General features: G+C 47.8%; 2 protein-coding genes across 2 annotated transcripts; both read left to right on the top strand.

The window, feature by feature from the left end:
* Positions 1–482: 482 nt before the first annotated feature.
* LOC134362727 (melanoma inhibitory activity protein 2-like) lies at positions 483–1364 on the top strand (the record flags this gene model as incomplete). The annotated part of the gene is made up of 1 exon (XM_063077938.1): positions 483–1364. A coding segment is annotated over exon 1 (882 nt), but the record flags the coding sequence as incomplete, so codon positions are not given.
* Positions 1365–15974: 14610 nt separating this feature from the next.
* LOC134362728 (melanoma inhibitory activity protein 2-like) lies at positions 15975–16856 on the top strand (the record flags this gene model as incomplete). The annotated part of the gene is made up of 1 exon (XM_063077939.1): positions 15975–16856. A coding segment is annotated over exon 1 (882 nt), but the record flags the coding sequence as incomplete, so codon positions are not given.
* Positions 16857–25624: the final 8768 nt, after the last annotated feature.

The raw sequence follows: 25624 nt of genomic DNA, 5'->3' as shown, positions 1-25624 counted from the left end.
TAAGGTGACTAGAGTCAGCACCCATTTATTAGATAATTTCAAATAGCTAAAAGAGAGGACTTTAAATTTTCCCAACACAAAGAAATGAAAACTATTTGAGTGATGAGTACGCTGATTACCCAGATTTGATCATCACACGTTATAAACATGGATTCAAATCCGGAGGTGGCCCGGCGGAAACCGAGCCGAGGTGGGGGGTGGCGAGGACAGCGCGTGTCACAGGCTCGTGCAGGGGCGGGCTCGGAACCGCGTGGCGGAAGTGACGTCACAAAGGGGCCTGGTTACCAGGGTGTGCGTGGGGGACGCCTGAGGCCGGTGGGCACCAGTGCTCCCCGGCTCCCCGCACGGCCGGCTGTGCCGTGTCTGCCGCTGTCGCCGGGGCCGGTTTGCGTTCCCAACAGAACGCAGAGCTGTCTCAGCTGCTGGTTGTGGCCTGGCCAGGCCGTGGCTACCGCGGCCACAGCCATAGCAGCCTCGGCGGCATGGAGGTGCCCGGGGCTGCCCCTCAGCCGTACTTGGGGCTGGTCCTGGGAGAGCTGTGCAGGACTGTGGCAGCATGGCCTGAAGACCTGAGACCGGGCCCTGGTTTTCCATGGGAACTGGTGACATGTGTGGCTCTTACTGCATTTTTGATTCTCTTGTTTTTGTGGAGAAGTGTTCGATCGGTGAGAAGCCGGCTGTATGTAGGAAGAGAGAAAAGACTTGCTGAAAAGCTTTCTGGACTAATTGAAGAAAAATGTAAACTACTTGACAAACTCAGCGTTGTTCAAGAGGAGTATGAAGGCTTAGAGTCAGCTGTGAAGGGTGCCAGCTTTGAGAAGGAGTCAACAGAAGCACAAAGCTTGGAGGCAACCTATGGAAAGCTGAGCAGGTCCAAATCTAAACTTGAGGATGAAATAGTCTCTCTAGCAATAGAATTAAAAGAACAGAAATCTAAACATTGTGAGCAAGACGAATTGGTGGCAGATATTTCAAAAAGGATACAGTCCCTAGAAGATGAATCGAAATCCATCCAGTCACAAGTAGCTGAAGCCAAACTAATCTGCAAAATATTTCAAATGAATGAAGAACGTCTGAAGGTGGCAATAAAAGATGCCTTGAATGAAAATTCCCAACTTCGGGAAAGCCAGAAACAGCTTTTACAAGAAGCGGAAGTATTGAAAGAACAAGTGAGTGAACTTCATAAACAGAAAATAACATTTGAAGACTCCAGAGTCCACGCAGAACAAGTTCTGAGTGAGAAAGAAAATCACATCAAGTCTCTGACTGAACGCTTGCTCAAGATGAAAGACTGGGCTGCTGTGCTTGGAGAAGACATGATGGCTGATGACTTGGAATTGGAGATGAAGAGTGAATCACAAAATGGTGCTCGCTTAGATGATCCACCAGAAGGAGCTTTGAAGAAACTGATTCACGCTGCTAGGTTACATGCTTCTTTCAAAACCCTAGAAGGAGAAAGAAACCAAATTTACACTCAGTTGTCTGAAGTAGATAAAAGAAAGGAAGAGCTTACAGAGCATATTACAGATCTCCAGACTGAACGAGCATCTTTACAGTCAGAAAACACACAGTTGGAAAGTGAAAATCAGAAGCTTCGGCAGAAACTTCAAGTAATGACTGAACTGTATCAAGAAAATGGAATGAAACTCCACAGGAAATTAATAGTAGAGGAAAAGGACCGGTTAGAGAAGGAGGAGGAACTTTCCAAAGTAGAAGAGAAGATGAGCCATGCGGCTGAGGAACTGGAGACCTACAGAAGGCGAGCCGGAGATGTGGAAGGAGAATTGGAGAGAAGCGTTCGTTCTTATCAAGGGCAGTTGACGGCCTATGAGAAAGAAGCGCATGGCAGCTGGGTGGCAGCTGAGACTGCTGAAAGACACCTCAGGTATTTAAGGAAAGTAAATGTTTACAAGAGAGAAAAATTAGCTGAAAAAGAGTTTAAATTTGAACTTTTCAAAAAAGATCCTTCTGCACTTGATGTTCCAAATACAGCATTTGGCGGAGAGCATTCCCCATGTGGTGCCTCACCAGTGGGTCGACCTTCATCCGAAACGAGAGCTTTTCTCTCTCCACTCGGACTCGCACCTTTGACTCCAGGGCGAGGAGGAGGAAGAGGCTCAAGAGGCCCAGAGAATACTCTGGACCATCAGATGACCAATGAAAGAGGAGAATCGGGCTGTGATAGGTTAACCGATTCTCATGGAGCACCTTCTGCGTTCCTGTCACCTCCATGGGAACAGCACCAGAGGATGGTGATCCCTCCACCAGGCCACCCATGTTCTGATCCAGCTCTTCTTCCACAAAGGGAAGACAGACTTGATTCTAATCCTGGTGGACCGTCTGGACCAGCAGAACTCAAAAGTTTTAATATGCCTTCTGTGGATAAAGTGGATGGGCCACAGGCTTCACAAACGGAATCCAGTAGAAATGATACCAAAGACGACCTTGGTAATGTAAATGTGCCTCATTCATCTGGACCTGCTGAAAGTGAAGCAACTGGCCCTGGCTTTGCTCCTCCACCTTTTCCTGCAATCAGAGGTCCATTGTTTCCAGTGGATATGAGGGGTCCATTCATGAGAAGAGAACCTCCTTTTCCTCCACCTCCTCCAGGAAGCATGTATGGAGCTCCTCGAAATTATTTTCTACCAAGGGTTTTCCCTGTCCGGCCACCACCTCCATCTGGGTTCCTGTCACCTCCACGGGAACAGCACCGGAGGACGGTGATCCCTCCACCAGGCCAACCATGTTCTGATCCAGCTCTTCTTCCACGAAGTCAAGACGGATTCGATTCTAATCCTGGTGGACCGTCTGGACCAGCAGATCTCAGAAGTTTTAATATGCCTTCTCTGGATAAAGTGGATGGGCCACAGTCTTCACAAAAGGAATCCGGTAGAAATGATACCAAAGACGACCTTGGTAATGTAAATGTGCCTCATTCATCTGTGCCTGCTGAAAGTGAAGCAACTGGCCCTGGCTTTGCTCCTCCACCTTTTCCTGCAATCAGAGGTCCATTGTTTCCAGTGGATATGAGGGGTCCATTCATGAGAAGAGAACCTCCTTTTCCTCCACCTCCTCCAGGAAGCATGTATGGAGCTCCTCGAAATTATTTTCTACCAAGGGTTTTCCCTGTCCGGACACCACCTCCATCTGGGTTCCTGTCACCTCCACGGGAACAGCACCGGAGGACGGTGATCCCTCCACCAGGCCAACCATGTTCTGATCCAGCTCTTCTTCCACAAAGGGAAGACAGACTTGATTCTAATCCTGGTGGACCGTCTGGACCAGCAGAACTCAAAAGTTTTAATATGCCTTCTGTGGATAAAGTGGATGGGCCAAAGTCTTCACAAACGGAATCCGGTAGAAATGATACCAAAGACGACCTTGGTAATGTAAATGTGCCTCATTCATCTGTGCCTGCTGAAAGTGAAGCAACTGGCCCTGGCTTTGCTCCTCCACCTTTTCCTGCAATCAGAGGTCCATTGTTTCCAGTGGATATGAGGGGTCCATTCATGAGGAGAGAACCTCCTTTTCCTCCACCTCCTCCAGGAAGCATGTATGGAGCTCCTCGAAATTATTTTCTACCAGGTGTTTTCCCCGTCCAGCCACCACCTCCATTTGCAATGAGAAATGTCTTTTCACTGAGGGGTTTTCCTCCTTATGTTCCTCTAAGAGCTGGATTTGAACCTCCATCCCCACCTTCTGAAAGTAGGGCTGAGTTCCCTTCAGGGTCGATTCCGCTCTCAAATGAGTCTGCTCCTGAAATCCAGAACCACAGCAAGAAACCTGATGATATTTTTGGTCTCTCTTCATAAATAGTTTTGACTTATCTTTTATTTTCAGTTTAAGGAACTACCTACTTTTTTTGCTCAAATTGAAGCTTGATGGAATTATAATTCTCAGGATACTAGTTTTTAAATAAAGATGATTTACATATGAATTTTATGAGTAAATTGTTTCCGTTTTATTTTATCCTAGATTGTATAATTATTTAAATTTGATTAACTAATCCACTATTGCATAAACAATAATGGGAATTTTATTTAGGTAATCTTGCAGTTGGGGATGTTTTAAACTCCAAGGGCTGTGTCTTTTTGCCAAGAACTGTATTTACTGTCGTTGTAGACAAATGTGAAAGTAACTTTATGCTTAATTAAGTTTTCATTGATTTAAAGACTTGTTTGGTCTTGATAATAATAATAAAATCAGCTAGTTTTTTAAGTAAAACAATCACAATGTACCCCATAAATATGTACAATTGTTAGGTGTCAGTTAAACAAAATAATACATTTTTTAAGATACCAAAAAAAATTTGTGGATCTAAGACCCTTCAAGACCCTCTATTTATAAAAACTTGCTGTCGATGGATATTTTTATGCTCTTAAAACATGAAATCTAAGCCTCTATACATACCGCAATGGAAAAGTCTGTGGTGAGAAGATATGATAAGAAGATGAAGCATATTATTAACCAGTGTTTATGTGTTTCATAGTCCTTTACTATCTAGGAAGAAACCTGTAAGGAGGGCATAGTGATGCTTCTACGGTTCTAATTTAAACTTTTTATGAATAGAAAAGAGTGAGCACTGTATACAGGTAGAAAGCCATATGAAATCCTGCATATACAGGTATCTGAGGACTTCAAAATGTTTGTGGAAAAATAGCATTGAAAGGTAATATGAATCTTCCCTGAGCTTTTTGAAGTGCCCTCGTACATGGAGATGTGTTTATTATATGTTTATGCATGTGTGTGTATGATTGACAGTTAACATTTTTCTGATGATAAAAATAATACATTACTGCTAATTTTTGCTTGAAATATCTGAAGAATATGCACCAAGCAATGTTTAGGTTAAAATTAAGGATGATTTCCATGTGACCGTAACGTTAAGAGTTTTAATCCTTGAGAAAAAAAAAATCATTCTACACTATAGAGCCTATGTGGGTGGTATGCATTAACTAAATAAATGAGATTTTCTTCTCATTTTTTGCATTTTTTTTGTAAAATAGGGGAAAATTCTCTAGAAAATTCTTTGATACTTCTTATCTAGAAAATAATTTGGTAAGTGTCATATTTATGCCTTAGAAAAAAGACAATATGTGGCATTCCACTCTGGTGGTTTGTACTCTGTCATTGCAGCTAAGCTGGGAATTAATTACATTTTCCACAATTCCCTTCCTTCTATTCTTCCAGATTAGAATTGGCCAAGAAAGAAACTTGCACCATATTTGAAAAGTGGAAATGAGGCTGTGGCCATAACCATCTACAGATCTTTTCTCAGGCAGATTCAGAGATAGACAGAAGAAGAGGTCCCTGGCAGGTGTCAGCTTGTCATCACTCTCTTGTGCTCCACATCTAGCTTTATTCCCTCAGATATTAAAGGGATTTGACAAATGCAGAATAATGTTACTCTTCTAACTAGTTTTTTGTTTTCTTTTGGAAAACAGTTATTTTTATAAGATATACTTAGGGGATTTATTTGTGCTATTTTCAAAGGAATTAATAAATACTTGAAAATTTTTCTGTTACAATTTTTAATATGATAAATATCAATAGATATAACTCACCCACGTAAAAGTTCTTTGGGGACCGCAATAATTTTGAGTGCAAAGAGTCCATAAGACCAACAAGTCTGAGAACTGCTGCTGTAAGTCATACTGAGTTCTTTTCACATCCCTTTATACACACGTCAGCTCCTGCATTTCCCAGTCTAACCTCTGCCTTTTCGATATGGATAAGTGCAATCTAAAATATTGAACAGGATTCTAATATCCAAACTACTGATTTGAGCCCAGTAGAGGGCACCTCCTTGTAAATTGCGCCACTTCGTGGGGACAAAGGGAAAGACGGGCCCAGGGTGGAGAGCCAGCGCTGCTGCACTTATCTCCAGTGATCTCTTTTTCCCTAGCTGTGCTCGTGTTTGCTCATCCATAGAACGCAGGTAACATCTTTGCTGCGGGTTGTTGTGAAGCTTAAATGAGAAACTGTTGAGTAGGCATTCAGCAAACACTGGTCGTGGTATGACACCAAAAACACCAAAAAAAAAAAAAAAAAAAAAAAAAGGAAAAAGACAAACATCCCCAAATCCCATTACCCTGACACTTTTCCGTTTTTTCTAGTTCTTGCTTATTTATTTCATATTTTTAGAGTTGTAATGATAGCGTAGGCAATATCTCATGTTTTTTTCCCCCAAATAGTTAAAGATTCTGATACCTATCTATTTGAAAGTTCGTATGGTGCTACCAGATTTAATCTTATTACATGTTAGAAGATAGTGATCTTGATTTCTGGGTGTTTTAACATCCTGCTCATATAAAATGCCCCGTGGAGGACCAGAAATAAAACGGCTCTATTCACTGATTCACTGAGGCAACATTAGGCCTCCTTGTGGCTCGTCCCCATCTCCACCCCCGACAGGCCTTTGAAGTTAAGGTCGGTGTTGTGGGGGGCTGCGGCTTGTGGTGGTGCTGTTCCCTGAGTGCTGTGTGTGTACAGTGGGCAGCCTGGACAGGGTCAGGCACTCCCAGGACATAAGAGCCCAGGAAACAGTTCTCTTTCAAAAGAAACGAGGTTGTGCCATTTCCTGTGTGCACAACGGCCGCGCTCCTCAGAGCGGGGGTCATCCCTAGGATGCTGGCCGTCAGCCTCTCAGAGCCATGTGGGCACAGCCCAGGTTCCCCTTCTGAGGAGCAGCTTCCACTCTCTCCCCAGGACTAGCTTTCCAGGCTGCGTCCTCACTCTTCACTCTGTTACAGAATCCCCCAGCCTCTGGGGACGCCCTGGGTTGCAGAGGGCCATCCCTGCCCTCTTGTGCATATGATGGATGGTGTGGTGTTCGTCGTAACAGGAGGAGGGTTGTGGGCAACTTGAGGCTCCTCGCTGGAATTTTCAGGGAATATTGAAAAGCAATATCTGAAATGAGATAAGCTTTTCAAATATTTTTTGAGCATGTTCATTGGCAAACAGAAGCGCTGTCCTGAGGGTCTGGCTGGCAGTGGCTTTGCTCTTGTATAGAGGCACACGTCCTCGGCCAGACAACTTAAAAAGCCCCTCTAGGTGTTCCTTTCTCTCCAGAACCCTCTCCTGCCCTTCCATAAGGCTCCCTTCTCTGACTTTCAGGTGCCGCTCCCGGCTGATGCCCTCTCTCCCCTCTCTCCTCCTTCCCTCCCTTTCCTTCCCGGGAGCCATGCAAATTTCTCTTCTTTTTTTTTTTTAATATGATTAGTTTTCCCCTTTGTCTTATTTACACATGCAAGGGTTTCATGAACACGTTCTCATGTGAAGAGTCAAATAATATGGAAAACTTGAAAGTTTCCTCAAGTGTTCCCTCTTCCAACCACTTTTTAAAAAATTATGGTAAAATACATGTAACATAAAATGTGCCATCTTAAGCATTCCTAAGTGTGTATTTACAGTCACACTCTTGTGCAACCATCGCCACCATCAGGCTCCAGAGCTGCCAGGGCTGCGGGGAGCATCGGGGCCTGGGAAGGTGTCCTTCCAGCCACCGGGCCCGGCCCCCTGCCACAGCCCCTCCTCCAGGCAGAGGAGGCTCATGGCCTCGCCCTGAAGAGCCACACACTCTGAGGAGCTCCAGGGCCAGGAAGTTCTCCCACATGTCTGCCCCAGTCCTTCTTGCTGCAGAACATCCCTGTCCCCTGGGGGGCTTCTGAGGTGGGAGCATCAGGGCTCCGGGTTTGTTCCTGTGTTGGGGCTGAGAGTCTGTGCCATAGGCTCACTGACTTTTGTCCTGTGATGTTGCAGCTCCACCAGCTCTGAGGAGACTCAGCTCTTCCACATCCCCCGGGTCGCCTCCGTGAAGCTGTAGGGTCCATTGGGTGAGTTTCCCACCTTCGTAATTCCTCGGGGCTGGGACATTGAGGGGGTGGGGAGGGAGAGGGCTGGGATTGGGGGTTTTCAGGGCCCAGGAGGGCAGGCAGGTTTGGGGACCTTGCGGGGTCTGGGTTCTGTGAGCAGCCCGCCCAGCAGTGGCACTGGCAGGTGGAGCCCAGCTCTCTCCTCCCTCCGCCTCACCTGCTTTGTTTTTAATCCATAACAGGGCAAGGTGAACCCTGGGGCTGTCTGTCCTCCCCTGACTCAGCCTGAGGATTTCTGTAGCTCTTGCCTCAGAGCCCAGGCTGGCGTCCAGGCCTGGATCGTCCCCTGACTTCACCTTACCTGGCCCCATCTTGCCCATTCCCTTCTCACCCCCTTTCCACTCATGCCCCACCCACCCTTCATTCATTCTCAAAACCATACTTCTGTTGTGCTGCAGGGCCAACAGGTTCCTCTAGGTGTCCACCGCTTACCCTCCTTGTGCGATGCATCCGCACGAGGAAGAGCTTGGGCTCCCTTGGGTGGGACAGAGGCCCTGTCCGACCCTGCTCTGTCCCCATCTGCCCTGCCCCTGTTCCCGCCTCCCTCTGCCCCTCTCCAAGCTCGTTGCTCCCGTCCTCATCCAGCCCCCGACTGGCTACAATTTCTCTCCTATACCCTCCCCAGCCCTTTGCTTTCTCCCTCCCTGGAAGTCCTTTTCTCCCTTGTCTCCTCTTTACCTCATCCCCAATGCTACCTTGCTGGCCCCCAGGGACCCCTCCTGCCCAACCAAACTAATCAGGTAAAGCCACCAAGCAGGCAGAGGCCACCATGGCCCATGTCTGGGCTGGCTGCGGGCTCTGTCTCATGGCCCCAGCCCTTCACTGCCCCAAGGCGTGGACCCTCCACAAGCCCCAGTGTGGATTTGTTGGCCCCCGGTGGGGTGAGGAAGGCCTGTCTGAAGGCTGAGCCTTCCTGTCTGCCTGTACTCGGGTTAGAAACGGTAGTGCTGGCCCTCAGCTCCTCTCTGGCCACTGGCTCCCAAGGGAAGGACTCGGGACCTGGGCCATAGTGGCCCCTACCCAGCTTTCTCAGGAGGGATCTGGTGGCCAGAACAGGATTTTGCACTATTCTCTCTATCCTGTGCATGTGGCCTAGGGTCCTCCCTAGCCTATCTCTGTGTCATCCCTGCATACTGGACCCTGAGTTCCGGAAGTGAAGAAGAGGAAGAGAAGCGAGACCTCAGATCCATTAAAGTCTTCTCACTGCCCTAAGCCTTGGCCTTGGGTCCTTGAAACCAGGTCTCCCAGCCTGGGGCCCTGTACACAGTTGGTCTTAATGAGTGTTTGTGGAGAGGAGAATTCCAAGGCCTCCTCTGACTCTAGGCATCCAGGGATTATTCCAGCAACCAGCAGATGGGGAGTGGGGCCCACCTGGGAGCATGCCGCCGGGAGCAGGCAGACCTGGATTCACAGCCTGGCTGTGACGCTTGTTAGCTGGGGCACCTTGAACGTGTTATGTGGGTTCCCTAAACCTCAGCTTCTTCATTTATAAGAGGGGGAGAATAGTCATAGCCTGCTATAGGTTGTGACAAAGCATGGGAAGTCCTTGGCAGGGGCCTGGCAGAGAACAAACGCTCGGCTGATGGGAGCTATAATCTGTGCCATCGCTGTCTGGGCCAGGGACAGAGCTGGGTCTGGGTGGGCACAAGGGAAGAGGGAGATGGGTTCTTGTTCAAAGGCAGAAAGCACTTTAAGATTCTGGTCTGCTGGGTCTCAGGGAGTGTCTATGTTTAATTGCACCTTATAAGCCAGTAACAGATTTTCTACTAGGATTAGAAATGGTGCACATGCAATGTATTGTCACTGCTGCAAGCACATTCTCAGACGAGTGTCCTTGAATGCAAAACACTTGCCTCCTTTTGTCTTTTCCCAGGGGTTTCTTTGCTTGTTACTCATCTGTTGCCCTGTGCAGGGAAAGTAGCGCCCGGCATTTTAAATTGCAATTGATGAGATTAAAACGAATGAAAAAGAAACAACTAAAAAAATCATTTCCAGTTCTCTATCAAAGTTGCCTATCTCATCTTTTATATATTTGAGCATATTAAACATAGTTATTTTAAAGTTCAGTAACTCCCTTCTATGGAGTCCCCATGAATCTGTTTCTAGTGTCTGTTGTTTCTCTTGGTTATGTTTATTAGTTCTGTCTCTTCTCCTCACATACCTGGTTATTTTTGATTGAGTACCACGTATTGTATCGGAAAACCTGGAGAAATAACTTGAGGCCTAGGATGAACTTATCTTCCTCTGTGAGGATTATGTTTACATGCAGCAGGTGCTTAGGATCTAGCACACTAGGATCACTTTAATCCACTTGCAGGAAATGAGATGATTCGCAGTGCCTTGAGGGCTGATCTACCTCTGATTCATTCATACTCCTAGGGCGAAGCCCTCTGGGGTCCAAACACAAAGCATGAAAGATTTGCCAGGCACACCCTCCTCTTGGTGGACCTAGTTTTTAGCCCCACAAGTTGCTGAAAGCCCTGCTCAGCATCTTTACAGTGTCTTCGGGAATCAGCAGACCCTCTAGGGAGAAAGTAGCCCCAGAAGCCAGGCACATGTTTCTGGGTTTCCTTCTTTCGCAGATCTTGGCCTGTGATTCCTCACTGCCCTGTTTGCTTCCTGATACCCTCAGTCAGACTTAAATATATATATATATATATATATGTGTGTATATATATATATGTATATAAATATATGTATATATATATATTTTAAAAAAATAAATATATGTCACTTAAAAAGCTGCTCAGAATGAATGTATGTGTATACACACAAACACATACACACACACACACACACACACACACACACACACACACACACACACACACACACATTTGAGCAGCTTTTTAAGTTGTCCTCAGCTAGGAATTTGGTCCAAGTGATCTGGTCCATCATTGTCAGAAATAGTGGTCCTAAAAAATTGACTTTGATCTTCCCCACCCTGTGAATGGGAAAAGGCTGCCACTTTTGGAATTTAGTATCCAGGAACATTGGCCCAGCCAATTGAACACTGGCTTTACAAAGGAGGTTCGTTTGGAGAGCATCACTGTGGGCACTGGTCACCTGGGGAGGGGGTGGCACTCGGCAGTGGATAAAGAAACAGAAATAGCCACAGAGAAAAATAGATTGCCTCTTTCTCTGGTTTTAAAATCCTGGAATTCTACAATGCTAATGCTACTGTATATGTGAAGCAGAGCCCCTTCAAGGTCACAATCTCAGACGTCTCTGAAGGGGGTGAATTATCATCTGTGGTTGAGCAGATGAAGTTCCAGGAAGTTACACGGCTGGTTCAAGTTCTCATAAGTTGAAGCTCCGCCAGACTTTGGATTCAGGTCCCCTGGTCCTAGTGGCCCTGAAGGTTTCCTCCTGGTGGCACTGCCAGTCCCCATTCCCTGTGGGTGTGTGGGAGCAGGCCCTGTCTCCAAGGAGATTTGAACCAAGTGTCCTTGCTGTCTCTGTGGCAGGAGAAGTGACAGACTGGGGACCCTGGGAGTTGTGCCAGACGCTCCAGCCTTGCCACCCAGCAAAATGCCCCATGGAAGATTCTGCCAAAGAAATGCCAGATGGGCCAAGGCATCCGAGGTCTCAGGTGACTGGCCAGGGTAGCTCCAGCTGGCCGAGTTGTGCTAAGGGAGGGTCGCCTGGTGGGCGAGAGCCTGCCCATGCTACCCGAAGGGACAAGCAGTGTGAGTTAACATTTATTTATCGAGCTATGAGTATCAACCAGGAACCGTGTTAAACGCTTTACAAGGATCAACCGAGAGACAGGACTTGTTGCTTATCTACCTGATGGCTGAGAAACTAGGATGCAGAGACTGGATGTGGGCTGCATAGCAAAGGCAATACTTACCCAAAGGAATCAACGTACGATGGTGGCATTTCAGGACATAACTGAGTTCTCTGGAGTCAGCCTGAGGCCCTGCGCTGGGTGGTTGTGGCCAGTGTCCCTCCCTACCCTCTGGGCCTCCCCTCTTACCTACTAGCACCCTGTCTCTCTGAGCCTAAATGCCAGGGACCAAACCAGGAGGCTGGCAGCCAGCCTGGTCCACACCACGGGCCCCTTCTCCATGGTCCCAAATCCTTCCTTGCACTTTCTGGACAAGCATGGAGCAGTTAGCGTCCAACCTTCTTACAAACACTGGTGACCACAGCACCATGTGGGGAGGGAGGCCGGCAGTGAGATGACCCCGCCCAGCCCCTGACCTCTGCCCACATTGATGCCGCATTTAGAGAAGAGATGGCCTGAACCCTCACCCACACCAAGGGTACCAAGGAGTCAGGTGTTGAGGTTAGAGGAGGGGATTTCAGGGAGGTGAGCTGAGACCAGAGGGTGAGATGAGATGCCCTCCTTCACATCAAGCCAGAGGAAGAGGGCTTTAGGCTTTGAGGTGTCCTCCGCAGGTGGAGAAATCCAGTGGACTGATGCCTCACCCCCACCCCCACCCCAAAGTCTAGAGGGCAAGAGACAGGCTGGCTGCTTTGACGGCGGAGCTGAGGAGAGGGCTGACGGCCCAGGTGCGGGCCTCGTGTGAGAGAGTCGGCGTGGAATCTCACAGGCCCAGTCCCAGGAGGCAGCCTGGACAGTGAACAGACGCAGGCCAAGAGAAGGTGGGGCTGCCACTATCCGTCAGGGGCTCCTTGGTTCTCTGAGGCCCACACAAAATATCCTAGTCAGGGGGACAGTGGGAACAATGGCCGGGCTCTGAAGACCCTCGGAGATGCCGATGAGAGAAAGAGGTGTAGCTTTCAACCTCCGCCAGACCCAGAGCACAGTTCAGCTGGGGGCTGACCACGCCTGCTGCCCGGCCGAGGCTTCCCACCCCACCAGGCCGGAGCTGCGGGAGCGGCCTCCACTTCAAAGCCAGGGACTTGACGATGACGTCAGGCCCTTTTTATCGTTGGGCCTGGACGTGAGCCGAGCGGTGCTGTGTGACGTGAAGTGGTGGAGACCACGTGTATTTCCCTACCAAGAAGCAGCCTGGGCCTGTCAGGTTTCCATCTGGCCGTGGGAGGACTGGCCAGCAGAAGAGGTTTCAAGGGCCAGAGGTGGACACAAATAAAGCTGCTGTAAGTGGTTTCCAGTTCCACAGCTGTGCTGGCTCAGTGTCCTGGTGACATCCCCGAGTTCTGTGGCATCCAGAGGAGGCTTTGTGGGGCAACAGGTGTTTATTGAGCTTCTTTAAAGAGCGGGCACCGCGTGCAAGGTGAGACGCACCCCCTCCCAGAGGGGCCTTGCTCACAGGCAGGGGCTCTTGGTGGGGCAGGGCCCAAACCCTGAGGGGGAATTTCTCTCTCTCTGGCCCTCAGCCAGGCCCAACAGTAGAAAGGGCCTGAGGAAAAGATACGGAAGGGCTCCACCTGCCAGCTTGGGGTCCTGGGTAGGAGGGATTTGAACTTGGGCCTGGAGTGGAGGGGGTCATGAGGAAGGTCCAGAAGACCCCAAGACTTGTGGGTGGGGCTTGCCAAGCCCCTCCCCTGCCTAGGATGAGAGTAAGAGACCCTGGTCAGCTAACGCGTCTCGTTACCGCCGCCTCCAGTGTGAAGTGCTCAGTTATTGCAACATAAGGAAACGCAGGCTTCATCCAGGCTTGAAATGATTCCTTCCCTTTCCACTTCCAAACTGCCCTGGCCTCGGGCTCCTGCCACCGTGGGAGGAAAACCACAGTTCCAACCCATCAGGCTCAAGCTCGTAGCTAACAGGGCAAGCACTCCTGCAGCCTTCCTCCCCTTTTCTGGGTCTGATAGCTGCGAAAGACTCTTGCAAAACTGACTCTCTCTTGGGGACTTTGCTAATGGCCATGTGCCCACAGCACGGCCACCGCTGAGGCCGATGCAAGGAGCCTACTCAGGCGTCCTCGATCCCCATTCCCTCCTGCCCGGAAAGGGACCCAGTGGCAGGGGGAGGGTCATGGCAGGGGGCAGGCACGTTCACATCTGTGTTGTATGAGGGGAACCCTCCAGGCTGGCTGCTGCAGTGGGAGGTTCCCAAGGCCCCAGGGCCGGGGGGGGGGCGCCCAGTGGGCAGGGCAGTCGTCCTGACCTTGGTTGCACAGCTTGTTAACTTCGAAGAAAGCGCCTCTGAGCAGTGGGAGGGTGACTCTCCAGAGGGCAGCACTGGTTTGGGGGTGGGCTTCTCTGGTCCTACCTTTTCAGTTCATACAGTAAGGAAGGCCAGGCCTGTCTTGGGCAGTGTGATCAGCAAGTCTCCAAGCTGACGTATGAAACATGGGTGTATCATCGGTTGGGGGGGATCTTGACCGCCATGCTCGCTTTGGGATGAAAGGAACAGGCTTTATGTCCCGGCTTTGTCACTTTCTAGCCTGTGACTTGGGCAAACCCTTTTACTTTTCTGGGTCTCCTCCCTGTCATCATCCATAGAGTGAGATAAAGACACCTTCCTCCCAAGTCCACCGTGAAGACTCCAAACGCTCAGCGCGTCCGGGCTCCTGGAAGTGTGCTGGGAGCCACAGGAGCAGGGCTGTCCTGGCCTTGAAAGGCCAAGGGGCTCCTGGGGAGCTGTGCCCTGACCTGAGGCTTTCCCCCCGTTTCCCCAGGGGGCAGGGTGGGCTGGAAGCTTGGGCCAGACACCTGGGCAGCTGCCTCCCCTCTGGAACAGTCCTCCTTTTATTCCCCTGGGGACCTGAAAGTTGTAGCTAAGTGGCTGGCTAAAAAAAAAAAAAAAAGGAAAGGGCGAGCAAGTGCTTTGTCCATGCTGCAAGGCAGGAGGTGTCTCAGGGATCTGTTTCCATGGGAACCAGTGGCACAGGCTAGCTCCGATGGGCACCAAAAAGGGAAACTTGGCAGAGGTTTCAGGCACCTGAAGTGGGATTCATCCCAGGGATACAAGGATGGTTCAACATATGAAAGTCATTAAATGCGATACAATAAATGTAACGGGCATGCGGTCAGTATGAATCTGGCCATCACAGCTTGGGCATGAACGGTGACAATCAGCTTTGTATCCCATGAATATTCATAACCAATCAAATTTGAAAGAAAAAATAACTGGGTACAGGAGATCTTATTGGTGTGGTGAAAATGTTCTAAAACTGATTTGTGGTGATGGCTGCACAACTTGATAAACTTACTAGAACTCAGTGAATTGCATACCTGAAATGGGTGGATTACGTGATATATAAAATATTCCTCTGTGAAGTTTTTTTTTTAAACAAAGAGCATTTCACTGACATTCAGCAGAGCTCGAAATATGACACTCTTCTGCCACTAAATAGCTAAACAACCCTGGACAGGTAGTGTACTTACTGTAGACCTTTGTTCCATTACCTATAAAGAGAGAGTTGGGCCAGGTGAAGCCCAGAGTGTCTCATGGCTCTTTCCATTGCCACATTCTATGGCTATTTTGGCAAAGTTAGTCCAAAGAAAACACTTTTGTTCTTGGCAGATATCTAAGGAAGGATGCTCTTCTGAAAGAAATTAAAATCACAAAATTTCCTTTAAAAAATTGCCAAAAGAAAAGTTGATCCCCTAGAAGTAGAAAACAGAATAGTGGTTACTAGAGGCTGGGAAGGGTAGGGGGCGGAGGTGAAAGGCAGAGGTTACAGATACAAAGTTACAGCTCGATAGGAGGCACCATTTCTAGTGATCTATAGCTTTGTAAGGTGACTAGAGTCAGCACCCATTTATTAGATAATTTCAAATAGCTAAAAGAGAGGACTTTAAATTTTCCCAACACAAAGAAATGAAAACTATTTGAGTGATGAGTACGCTGATTACCCAGATTTGATCATCACACGTTATAAACATGGATTCAAATCCGGAGGTGGCCCGGCGGAAACCGAGCCGAGGTGGGGGGTGGCGAGGACAGCGCGTGTCACAGGCTCGTGCAGGGGCGGGCTCGGAACCGCGTGGCGGAAGTGACGTCACAAAGGGGCCTGGTTACCAGGGTGTGCGTGGGGGACGCCTGAGGCCGGTGGGCACCAGTGCTCCCCGGCTCCCCGCACGGCCGGCTGTGCCGTGTCTGCCGCTGTCGCCGGGGCCGGTTTGCGTTCCCAACAGAACGCAGAGCTGTCTCAGCTGCTGGTTGTGGCCTGGCCAGGCCGTGGCTACCGCGGCCACAGCCATAGCAGCCTCGGCGGCATGGAGGTGCCCGGGGCTGCCCCTCAGCCGTACTTGGGGCTGGTCCTGGGAGAGCTGTGCAGGACTGTGGCAGCATGGCCTGAAGACCTGAGACCGGGCCCTGGTTTTCCATGGGAACTGGTGACATGTGTGGCTCTTACTGCATTTTTGATTCTCTTGTTTTTGTGGAGAAGTGTTCGATCGGTGAGAAGCCGGCTGTATGTAGGAAGAGAGAAAAGACTTGCTGAAAAGCTTTCTGGACTAATTGAAGAAAAATGTAAACTACTTGACAAACTCAGCGTTGTTCAAGAGGAGTATGAAGGCTTAGAGTCAGCTGTGAAGGGTGCCAGCTTTGAGAAGGAGTCAACAGAAGCACAAAGCTTGGAGGCAACCTATGGAAAGCTGAGCAGGTCCAAATCTAAACTTGAGGATGAAATAGTCTCTCTAGCAATAGAATTAAAAGAACAGAAATCTAAACATTGTGAGCAAGACGAATTGGTGGCAGATATTTCAAAAAGGATACAGTCCCTAGAAGATGAATCGAAATCCATCCAGTCACAAGTAGCTGAAGCCAAACTAATCTGCAAAATATTTCAAATGAATGAAGAACGTCTGAAGGTGGCAATAAAAGATGCCTTGAATGAAAATTCCCAACTTCGGGAAAGCCAGAAACAGCTTTTACAAGAAGCGGAAGTATTGAAAGAACAAGTGAGTGAACTTCATAAACAGAAAATAACATTTGAAGACTCCAGAGTCCACGCAGAACAAGTTCTGAGTGAGAAAGAAAATCACATCAAGTCTCTGACTGAACGCTTGCTCAAGATGAAAGACTGGGCTGCTGTGCTTGGAGAAGACATGATGGCTGATGACTTGGAATTGGAGATGAAGAGTGAATCACAAAATGGTGCTCGCTTAGATGATCCACCAGAAGGAGCTTTGAAGAAACTGATTCACGCTGCTAGGTTACATGCTTCTTTCAAAACCCTAGAAGGAGAAAGAAACCAAATTTACACTCAGTTGTCTGAAGTAGATAAAAGAAAGGAAGAGCTTACAGAGCATATTACAGATCTCCAGACTGAACGAGCATCTTTACAGTCAGAAAACACACAGTTGGAAAGTGAAAATCAGAAGCTTCGGCAGAAACTTCAAGTAATGACTGAACTGTATCAAGAAAATGGAATGAAACTCCACAGGAAATTAATAGTAGAGGAAAAGGACCGGTTAGAGAAGGAGGAGGAACTTTCCAAAGTAGAAGAGAAGATGAGCCATGCGGCTGAGGAACTGGAGACCTACAGAAGGCGAGCCGGAGATGTGGAAGGAGAATTGGAGAGAAGCGTTCGTTCTTATCAAGGGCAGTTGACGGCCTATGAGAAAGAAGCGCATGGCAGCTGGGTGGCAGCTGAGACTGCTGAAAGACACCTCAGGTATTTAAGGAAAGTAAATGTTTACAAGAGAGAAAAATTAGCTGAAAAAGAGTTTAAATTTGAACTTTTCAAAAAAGATCCTTCTGCACTTGATGTTCCAAATACAGCATTTGGCGGAGAGCATTCCCCATGTGGTGCCTCACCAGTGGGTCGACCTTCATCCGAAACGAGAGCTTTTCTCTCTCCACTCGGACTCGCACCTTTGACTCCAGGGCGAGGAGGAGGAAGAGGCTCAAGAGGCCCAGAGAATACTCTGGACCATCAGATGACCAATGAAAGAGGAGAATCGGGCTGTGATAGGTTAACCGATTCTCATGGAGCACCTTCTGCGTTCCTGTCACCTCCATGGGAACAGCACCAGAGGATGGTGATCCCTCCACCAGGCCACCCATGTTCTGATCCAGCTCTTCTTCCACAAAGGGAAGACAGACTTGATTCTAATCCTGGTGGACCGTCTGGACCAGCAGAACTCAAAAGTTTTAATATGCCTTCTGTGGATAAAGTGGATGGGCCACAGGCTTCACAAACGGAATCCAGTAGAAATGATACCAAAGACGACCTTGGTAATGTAAATGTGCCTCATTCATCTGGACCTGCTGAAAGTGAAGCAACTGGCCCTGGCTTTGCTCCTCCACCTTTTCCTGCAATCAGAGGTCCATTGTTTCCAGTGGATATGAGGGGTCCATTCATGAGAAGAGAACCTCCTTTTCCTCCACCTCCTCCAGGAAGCATGTATGGAGCTCCTCGAAATTATTTTCTACCAAGGGTTTTCCCTGTCCGGCCACCACCTCCATCTGGGTTCCTGTCACCTCCACGGGAACAGCACCGGAGGACGGTGATCCCTCCACCAGGCCAACCATGTTCTGATCCAGCTCTTCTTCCACGAAGTCAAGACGGATTCGATTCTAATCCTGGTGGACCGTCTGGACCAGCAGATCTCAGAAGTTTTAATATGCCTTCTCTGGATAAAGTGGATGGGCCACAGTCTTCACAAAAGGAATCCGGTAGAAATGATACCAAAGACGACCTTGGTAATGTAAATGTGCCTCATTCATCTGTGCCTGCTGAAAGTGAAGCAACTGGCCCTGGCTTTGCTCCTCCACCTTTTCCTGCAATCAGAGGTCCATTGTTTCCAGTGGATATGAGGGGTCCATTCATGAGAAGAGAACCTCCTTTTCCTCCACCTCCTCCAGGAAGCATGTATGGAGCTCCTCGAAATTATTTTCTACCAAGGGTTTTCCCTGTCCGGACACCACCTCCATCTGGGTTCCTGTCACCTCCACGGGAACAGCACCGGAGGACGGTGATCCCTCCACCAGGCCAACCATGTTCTGATCCAGCTCTTCTTCCACAAAGGGAAGACAGACTTGATTCTAATCCTGGTGGACCGTCTGGACCAGCAGAACTCAAAAGTTTTAATATGCCTTCTGTGGATAAAGTGGATGGGCCAAAGTCTTCACAAACGGAATCCGGTAGAAATGATACCAAAGACGACCTTGGTAATGTAAATGTGCCTCATTCATCTGTGCCTGCTGAAAGTGAAGCAACTGGCCCTGGCTTTGCTCCTCCACCTTTTCCTGCAATCAGAGGTCCATTGTTTCCAGTGGATATGAGGGGTCCATTCATGAGGAGAGAACCTCCTTTTCCTCCACCTCCTCCAGGAAGCATGTATGGAGCTCCTCGAAATTATTTTCTACCAGGTGTTTTCCCCGTCCAGCCACCACCTCCATTTGCAATGAGAAATGTCTTTTCACTGAGGGGTTTTCCTCCTTATGTTCCTCTAAGAGCTGGATTTGAACCTCCATCCCCACCTTCTGAAAGTAGGGCTGAGTTCCCTTCAGGGTCGATTCCGCTCTCAAATGAGTCTGCTCCTGAAATCCAGAACCACAGCAAGAAACCTGATGATATTTTTGGTCTCTCTTCATAAATAGTTTTGACTTATCTTTTATTTTCAGTTTAAGGAACTACCTACTTTTTTTGCTCAAATTGAAGCTTGATGGAATTATAATTCTCAGGATACTAGTTTTTAAATAAAGATGATTTACATATGAATTTTATGAGTAAATTGTTTCCGTTTTATTTTATCCTAGATTGTATAATTATTTAAATTTGATTAACTAATCCACTATTGCATAAACAATAATGGGAATTTTATTTAGGTAATCTTGCAGTTGGGGATGTTTTAAACTCCAAGGGCTGTGTCTTTTTGCCAAGAACTGTATTTACTGTCGTTGTAGACAAATGTGAAAGTAACTTTATGCTTAATTAAGTTTTCATTGATTTAAAGACTTGTTTGGTCTTGATAATAATAATAAAATCAGCTAGTTTTTTAAGTAAAACAATCACAATGTACCCCATAAATATGTACAATTGTTAGGTGTCAGTTAAACAAAATAATACATTTTTTAAGATACCAAAAAAAATTTGTGGATCTAAGACCCTTCAAGACCCTCTATTTATAAAAACTTGCTGTCGATGGATATTTTTATGCTCTTAAAACATGAAATCTAAGCCTCTATACATACCGCAATGGAAAAGTCTGTGGTGAGAAGATATGATAAGAAGATGAAGCATATTATTAACCAGTGTTTATGTGTTTCATAGTCCTTTACTATCTAGGAAGAAACCTGTAAGGAGGGCATAGTGATGCTTCTACGGTTCTAATTTAAACTTTTTATGAATAGAAAAGAGTGAGCACTGTATACAGGTAGAAAGCCATATGAAATCCTGCATATACAGGTATCTGAGGACTTCAAAATGTTTGTGGAAAAATAGCATTGAAAGGTAATATGAATCTTCCCTGAGCTTTTTGAAGTGCCCTCGTACATGGAGATGTGTTTATTATATGTTTATGCATGTGTGTGTATGATTGACAGTTAACATTTTTCTGATGATAAAAATAATACATTACTGCTAATTTTTGCTTGAAATATCTGAAGAATATGCACCAAGCAATGTTTAGGTTAAAATTAAGGATGATTTCCATGTGACCGTAACGTTAAGAGTTTTAATCCTTGAGAAAAAAAAAATCATTCTACACTATAGAGCCTATGTGGGTGGTATGCATTAACTAAATAAATGAGATTTTCTTCTCATTTTTTGCATTTTTTTTGTAAAATAGGGGAAAATTCTCTAGAAAATTCTTTGATACTTCTTATCTAGAAAATAATTTGGTAAGTGTCATATTTATGCCTTAGAAAAAAGACAATATGTGGCATTCCACTCTGGTGGTTTGTACTCTGTCATTGCAGCTAAGCTGGGAATTAATTACATTTTCCACAATTCCCTTCCTTCTATTCTTCCAGATTAGAATTGGCCAAGAAAGAAACTTGCACCATATTTGAAAAGTGGAAATGAGGCTGTGGCCATAACCATCTACAGATCTTTTCTCAGGCAGATTCAGAGATAGACAGAAGAAGAGGTCCCTGGCAGGTGTCAGCTTGTCATCACTCTCTTGTGCTCCACATCTAGCTTTATTCCCTCAGATATTAAAGGGATTTGACAAATGCAGAATAATGTTACTCTTCTAACTAGTTTTTTGTTTTCTTTTGGAAAACAGTTATTTTTATAAGATATACTTAGGGGATTTATTTGTGCTATTTTCAAAGGAATTAATAAATACTTGAAAATTTTTCTGTTACAATTTTTAATATGATAAATATCAATAGATATAACTCACCCACGTAAAAGTTCTTTGGGGACCGCAATAATTTTGAGTGCAAAGAGTCCATAAGACCAACAAGTCTGAGAACTGCTGCTGTAAGTCATACTGAGTTCTTTTCACATCCCTTTATACACACGTCAGCTCCTGCATTTCCCAGTCTAACCTCTGCCTTTTCGATATGGATAAGTGCAATCTAAAATATTGAACAGGATTCTAATATCCAAACTACTGATTTGAGCCCAGTAGAGGGCACCTCCTTGTAAATTGCGCCACTTCGTGGGGACAAAGGGAAAGACGGGCCCAGGGTGGAGAGCCAGCGCTGCTGCACTTATCTCCAGTGATCTCTTTTTCCCTAGCTGTGCTCGTGTTTGCTCATCCATAGAACGCAGGTAACATCTTTGCTGCGGGTTGTTGTGAAGCTTAAATGAGAAACTGTTGAGTAGGCATTCAGCAAACACTGGTCGTGGTATGACACCAAAAACACCAAAAAAAAAAAAAAAAAAAAAAAAGGAAAAAGACAAACATCCCCAAATCCCATTACCCTGACACTTTTCCGTTTTTTCTAGTTCTTGCTTATTTATTTCATATTTTTAGAGTTGTAATGATAGCGTAGGCAATATCTCATGTTTTTTTCCCCCAAATAGTTAAAGATTCTGATACCTATCTATTTGAAAGTTCGTATGGTGCTACCAGATTTAATCTTATTACATGTTAGAAGATAGTGATCTTGATTTCTGGGTGTTTTAACATCCTGCTCATATAAAATGCCCCGTGGAGGACCAGAAATAAAACGGCTCTATTCACTGATTCACTGAGGCAACATTAGGCCTCCTTGTGGCTCGTCCCCATCTCCACCCCCGACAGGCCTTTGAAGTTAAGGTCGGTGTTGTGGGGGGCTGCGGCTTGTGGTGGTGCTGTTCCCTGAGTGCTGTGTGTGTACAGTGGGCAGCCTGGACAGGGTCAGGCACTCCCAGGACATAAGAGCCCAGGAAACAGTTCTCTTTCAAAAGAAACGAGGTTGTGCCATTTCCTGTGTGCACAACGGCCGCGCTCCTCAGAGCGGGGGTCATCCCTAGGATGCTGGCCGTCAGCCTCTCAGAGCCATGTGGGCACAGCCCAGGTTCCCCTTCTGAGGAGCAGCTTCCACTCTCTCCCCAGGACTAGCTTTCCAGGCTGCGTCCTCACTCTTCACTCTGTTACAGAATCCCCCAGCCTCTGGGGACGCCCTGGGTTGCAGAGGGCCATCCCTGCCCTCTTGTGCATATGATGGATGGTGTGGTGTTCGTCATAACAGGAGGAGGGTTGTGGGCAACTTGAGGCTCCTCGCTGGAATTTTCAGGGAATATTGAAAAGCAATATCTGAAATGAGATAAGCTTTTCAAATATTTTTTGAGCATGTTCATTGGCAAACAGAAGCGCTGTCCTGAGGGTCTGGCTGGCAGTGGCTTTGCTCTTGTATAGAGGCACACGTCCTCGGCCAGACAACTTAAAAAGCCCCTCTAGGTGTTCCTTTCTCTCCAGAACCCTCTCCTGCCGTTCCATAAGGCTCCCTTCTCTGACTTTCAGGTGCCGCTCCCGGCTGATGCCCTCTCTCCCCTCTCTCCTCCTTCCCTCCCTTTCCTTCCCGGGAGCCATGCAAATTTCTCTTCTTTTTTTTTTTTAATATGATTAGTTTTCCCCTTTGTCTTATTTACACATGCAAGGGTTTCATGAACACGTTCTCATGTGAAGAGTCAAATAATATGGAAAACTTGAAAGTTTCCTCAAGTGTTCCCTCTTCCAACCACTTTTTAAAAAATTATGGTAAAATACATGTAACATAAAATGTGCCATCTTAAGCATTCCTAAGTGTGTATTTACAGTCACACTCTTGTGCAACCATCGCCACCATCAGGCTCCAGAGCTGCCAGGGCTGCGGGGAGCATCGGGGCCTGGGAAGGTGTCCTTCCAGCCACCGGGCCCGGCCCCCTGCCACAGCCCCTCCTCCAGGCAGAGGAGGCTCATGGCCTCGCCCTGAAGAGCCACACACTCTGAGGAGCTCCAGGGCCAGGAAGTTCTCCCACATGTCTGCCCCAGTCCTTCTTGCTGCAGAACATCCCTGTCCCCTGGGGGGCTTCTGAGGTGGGAGCATCAGGGCTCCGGGTTTGTTCCTGTGTTGGGGCTGAGAGTCTGTGCCATAGGCTCACTGACTTTTGTCCTGTGATGTTGCAGCTCCACCAGCTCTGAGGAGACTCAGCTCTTCCACATCCCCCGGGTCGCCTCCGTGAAGCTGTAGGGTCCATTGGGTGAGTTTCCCACCTTCGTAATTCCTCGGGGCTGGGACATTGAGGGGGTGGGGAGGGAGAGGGCTGGGATTGGGGGTTTTCAGGGCCCAGGAGGGCAGGCAGGTTTGGGGACCTTGCGGGGTCTGGGTTCTGTGAGCAGCCCGCCCAGCAGTGGCACTGGCAGGTGGAGCCCAGCTCTCTCCTCCCTCCGCCTCACCTGCTTTGTTTTTAATCCATAACAGGGCAAGGTGAACCCTGGGGCTGTCTGTCCTCCCCTGACTCAGCCTGAGGATTTCTGTAGCTCTTGCCTCAGAGCCCAGGCTGGCGTCCAGGCCTGGATCGTCCCCTGACTTCACCTTACCTGGCCCCATCTTGCCCATTCCCTTCTCACCCCCTTTCCACTCATGCCCCACCCACCCTTCATTCATTCTCAAAACCATACTTCTGTTGTGCTGCAGGGCCAACAGGTTCCTCTAGGTGTCCACCGCTTACCCTCCTTGTGCGATGCATCCGCACGAGGAAGAGCTTGGGCTCCCTTGGGTGGGACAGAGGCCCTGTCCGACCCTGCTCTGTCCCCATCTGCCCTGCCCCTGTTCCCGCCTCCCTCTGCCCCTCTCCAAGCTCGTTGCTCCCGTCCTCATCCAGCCCCCGACTGGCTACAATTTCTCTCCTATACCCTCCCCAGCCCTTTGCTTTCTCCCTCCCTGGAAGTCCTTTTCTCCCTTGTCTCCTCTTTACCTCATCCCCAATGCTACCTTGCTGGCCCCCAGGGACCCCTCCTGCCCAACCAAACTAATCAGGTAAAGCCACCAAGCAGGCAGAGGCCACCATGGCCCATGTCTGGGCTGGCTGCGGGCTCTGTCTCATGGCCCCAGCCCTTCACTGCCCCAAGGCGTGGACCCTCCACAAGCCCCAGTGTGGATTTGTTGGCCCCCGGTGGGGTGAGGAAGGCCTGTCTGAAGGCTGAGCCTTCCTGTCTGCCTGTACTCGGGTTAGAAACGGTAGTGCTGGCCCTCAGCTCCTCTCTGGCCACTGGCTCCCAAGGGAAGGACTCGGGACCTGGGCCATAGTGGCCCCTACCCAGCTTTCTCAGGAGGGATCTGGTGGCCAGAACAGGATTTTGCACTATTCTCTCTATCCTGTGCATGTGGCCTAGGGTCCTCCCTAGCCTATCTCTGTGTCATCCCTGCATACTGGACCCTGAGTTCCGGAAGTGAAGAAGAGGAAGAGAAGCGAGACCTCAGATCCATTAAAGTCTTCTCACTGCCCTAAGCCTTGGCCTTGGGTCCTTGAAACCAGGTCTCCCAGCCTGGGGCCCTGTACACAGTTGGTCTTAATGAGTGTTTGTGGAGAGGAGAATTCCAAGGCCTCCTCTGACTCTAGGCATCCAGGGATTATTCCAGCAACCAGCAGATGGGGAGTGGGGCCCACCTGGGAGCATGCCGCCGGGAGCAGGCAGACCTGGATTCACAGCCTGGCTGTGACGCTTGTTAGCTGGGGCACCTTGAACGTGTTATGTGGGTTCCCTAAACCTCAGCTTCTTCATTTATAAGAGGGGGAGAATAGTCATAGCCTGCTATAGGTTGTGACAAAGCATGGGAAGTCCTTGGCAGGGGCCTGGCAGAGAACAAACGCTCGGCTGATGGGAGCTATAATCTGTGCCATCGCTGTCTGGGCCAGGGACAGAGCTGGGTCTGGGTGGGCACAAGGGAAGAGGGAGATGGGTTCTTGTTCAAAGGCAGAAAGCACTTTAAGATTCTGGTCTGCTGGGTCTCAGGGAGTGTCTATGTTTAATTGCACCTTATAAGCCAGTAACAGATTTTCTACTAGGATTAGAAATGGTGCACATGCAATGTATTGTCACTGCTGCAAGCACATTCTCAGACGAGTGTCCTTGAATGCAAAACACTTGCCTCCTTTTGTCTTTTCCCAGGGGTTTCTTTGCTTGTTACTCATCTGTTGCCCTGTGCAGGGAAAGTAGCGCCCGGCATTTTAAATTGCAATTGATGAGATTAAAACGAATGAAAAAGAAACAACTAAAAAAATCATTTCCAGTTCTCTATCAAAGTTGCCTATCTCATCTTTTATATATTTGAGCATATTAAACATAGTTATTTTAAAGTTCAGTAACTCCCTTCTATGGAGTCCCCATGAATCTGTTTCTAGTGTCTGTTGTTTCTCTTGGTTATGTTTATTAGTTCTGTCTCTTCTCCTCACATACCTGGTTATTTTTGATTGAGTACCACGTATTGTATCGGAAAACCTGGAGAAATAACTTGAGGCCTAGGATGAACTTATCTTCCTCTGTGAGGATTATGT

This window comes from Cynocephalus volans, chromosome 14, assembly GCF_027409185.1.
Source record: "Cynocephalus volans isolate mCynVol1 chromosome 14, mCynVol1.pri, whole genome shotgun sequence".
Classification (NCBI taxonomy): Eukaryota; Metazoa; Chordata; class Mammalia; order Dermoptera; family Cynocephalidae; genus Cynocephalus; species Cynocephalus volans.
This window is presented reverse-complemented; position numbering and strand designations above follow the sequence as displayed.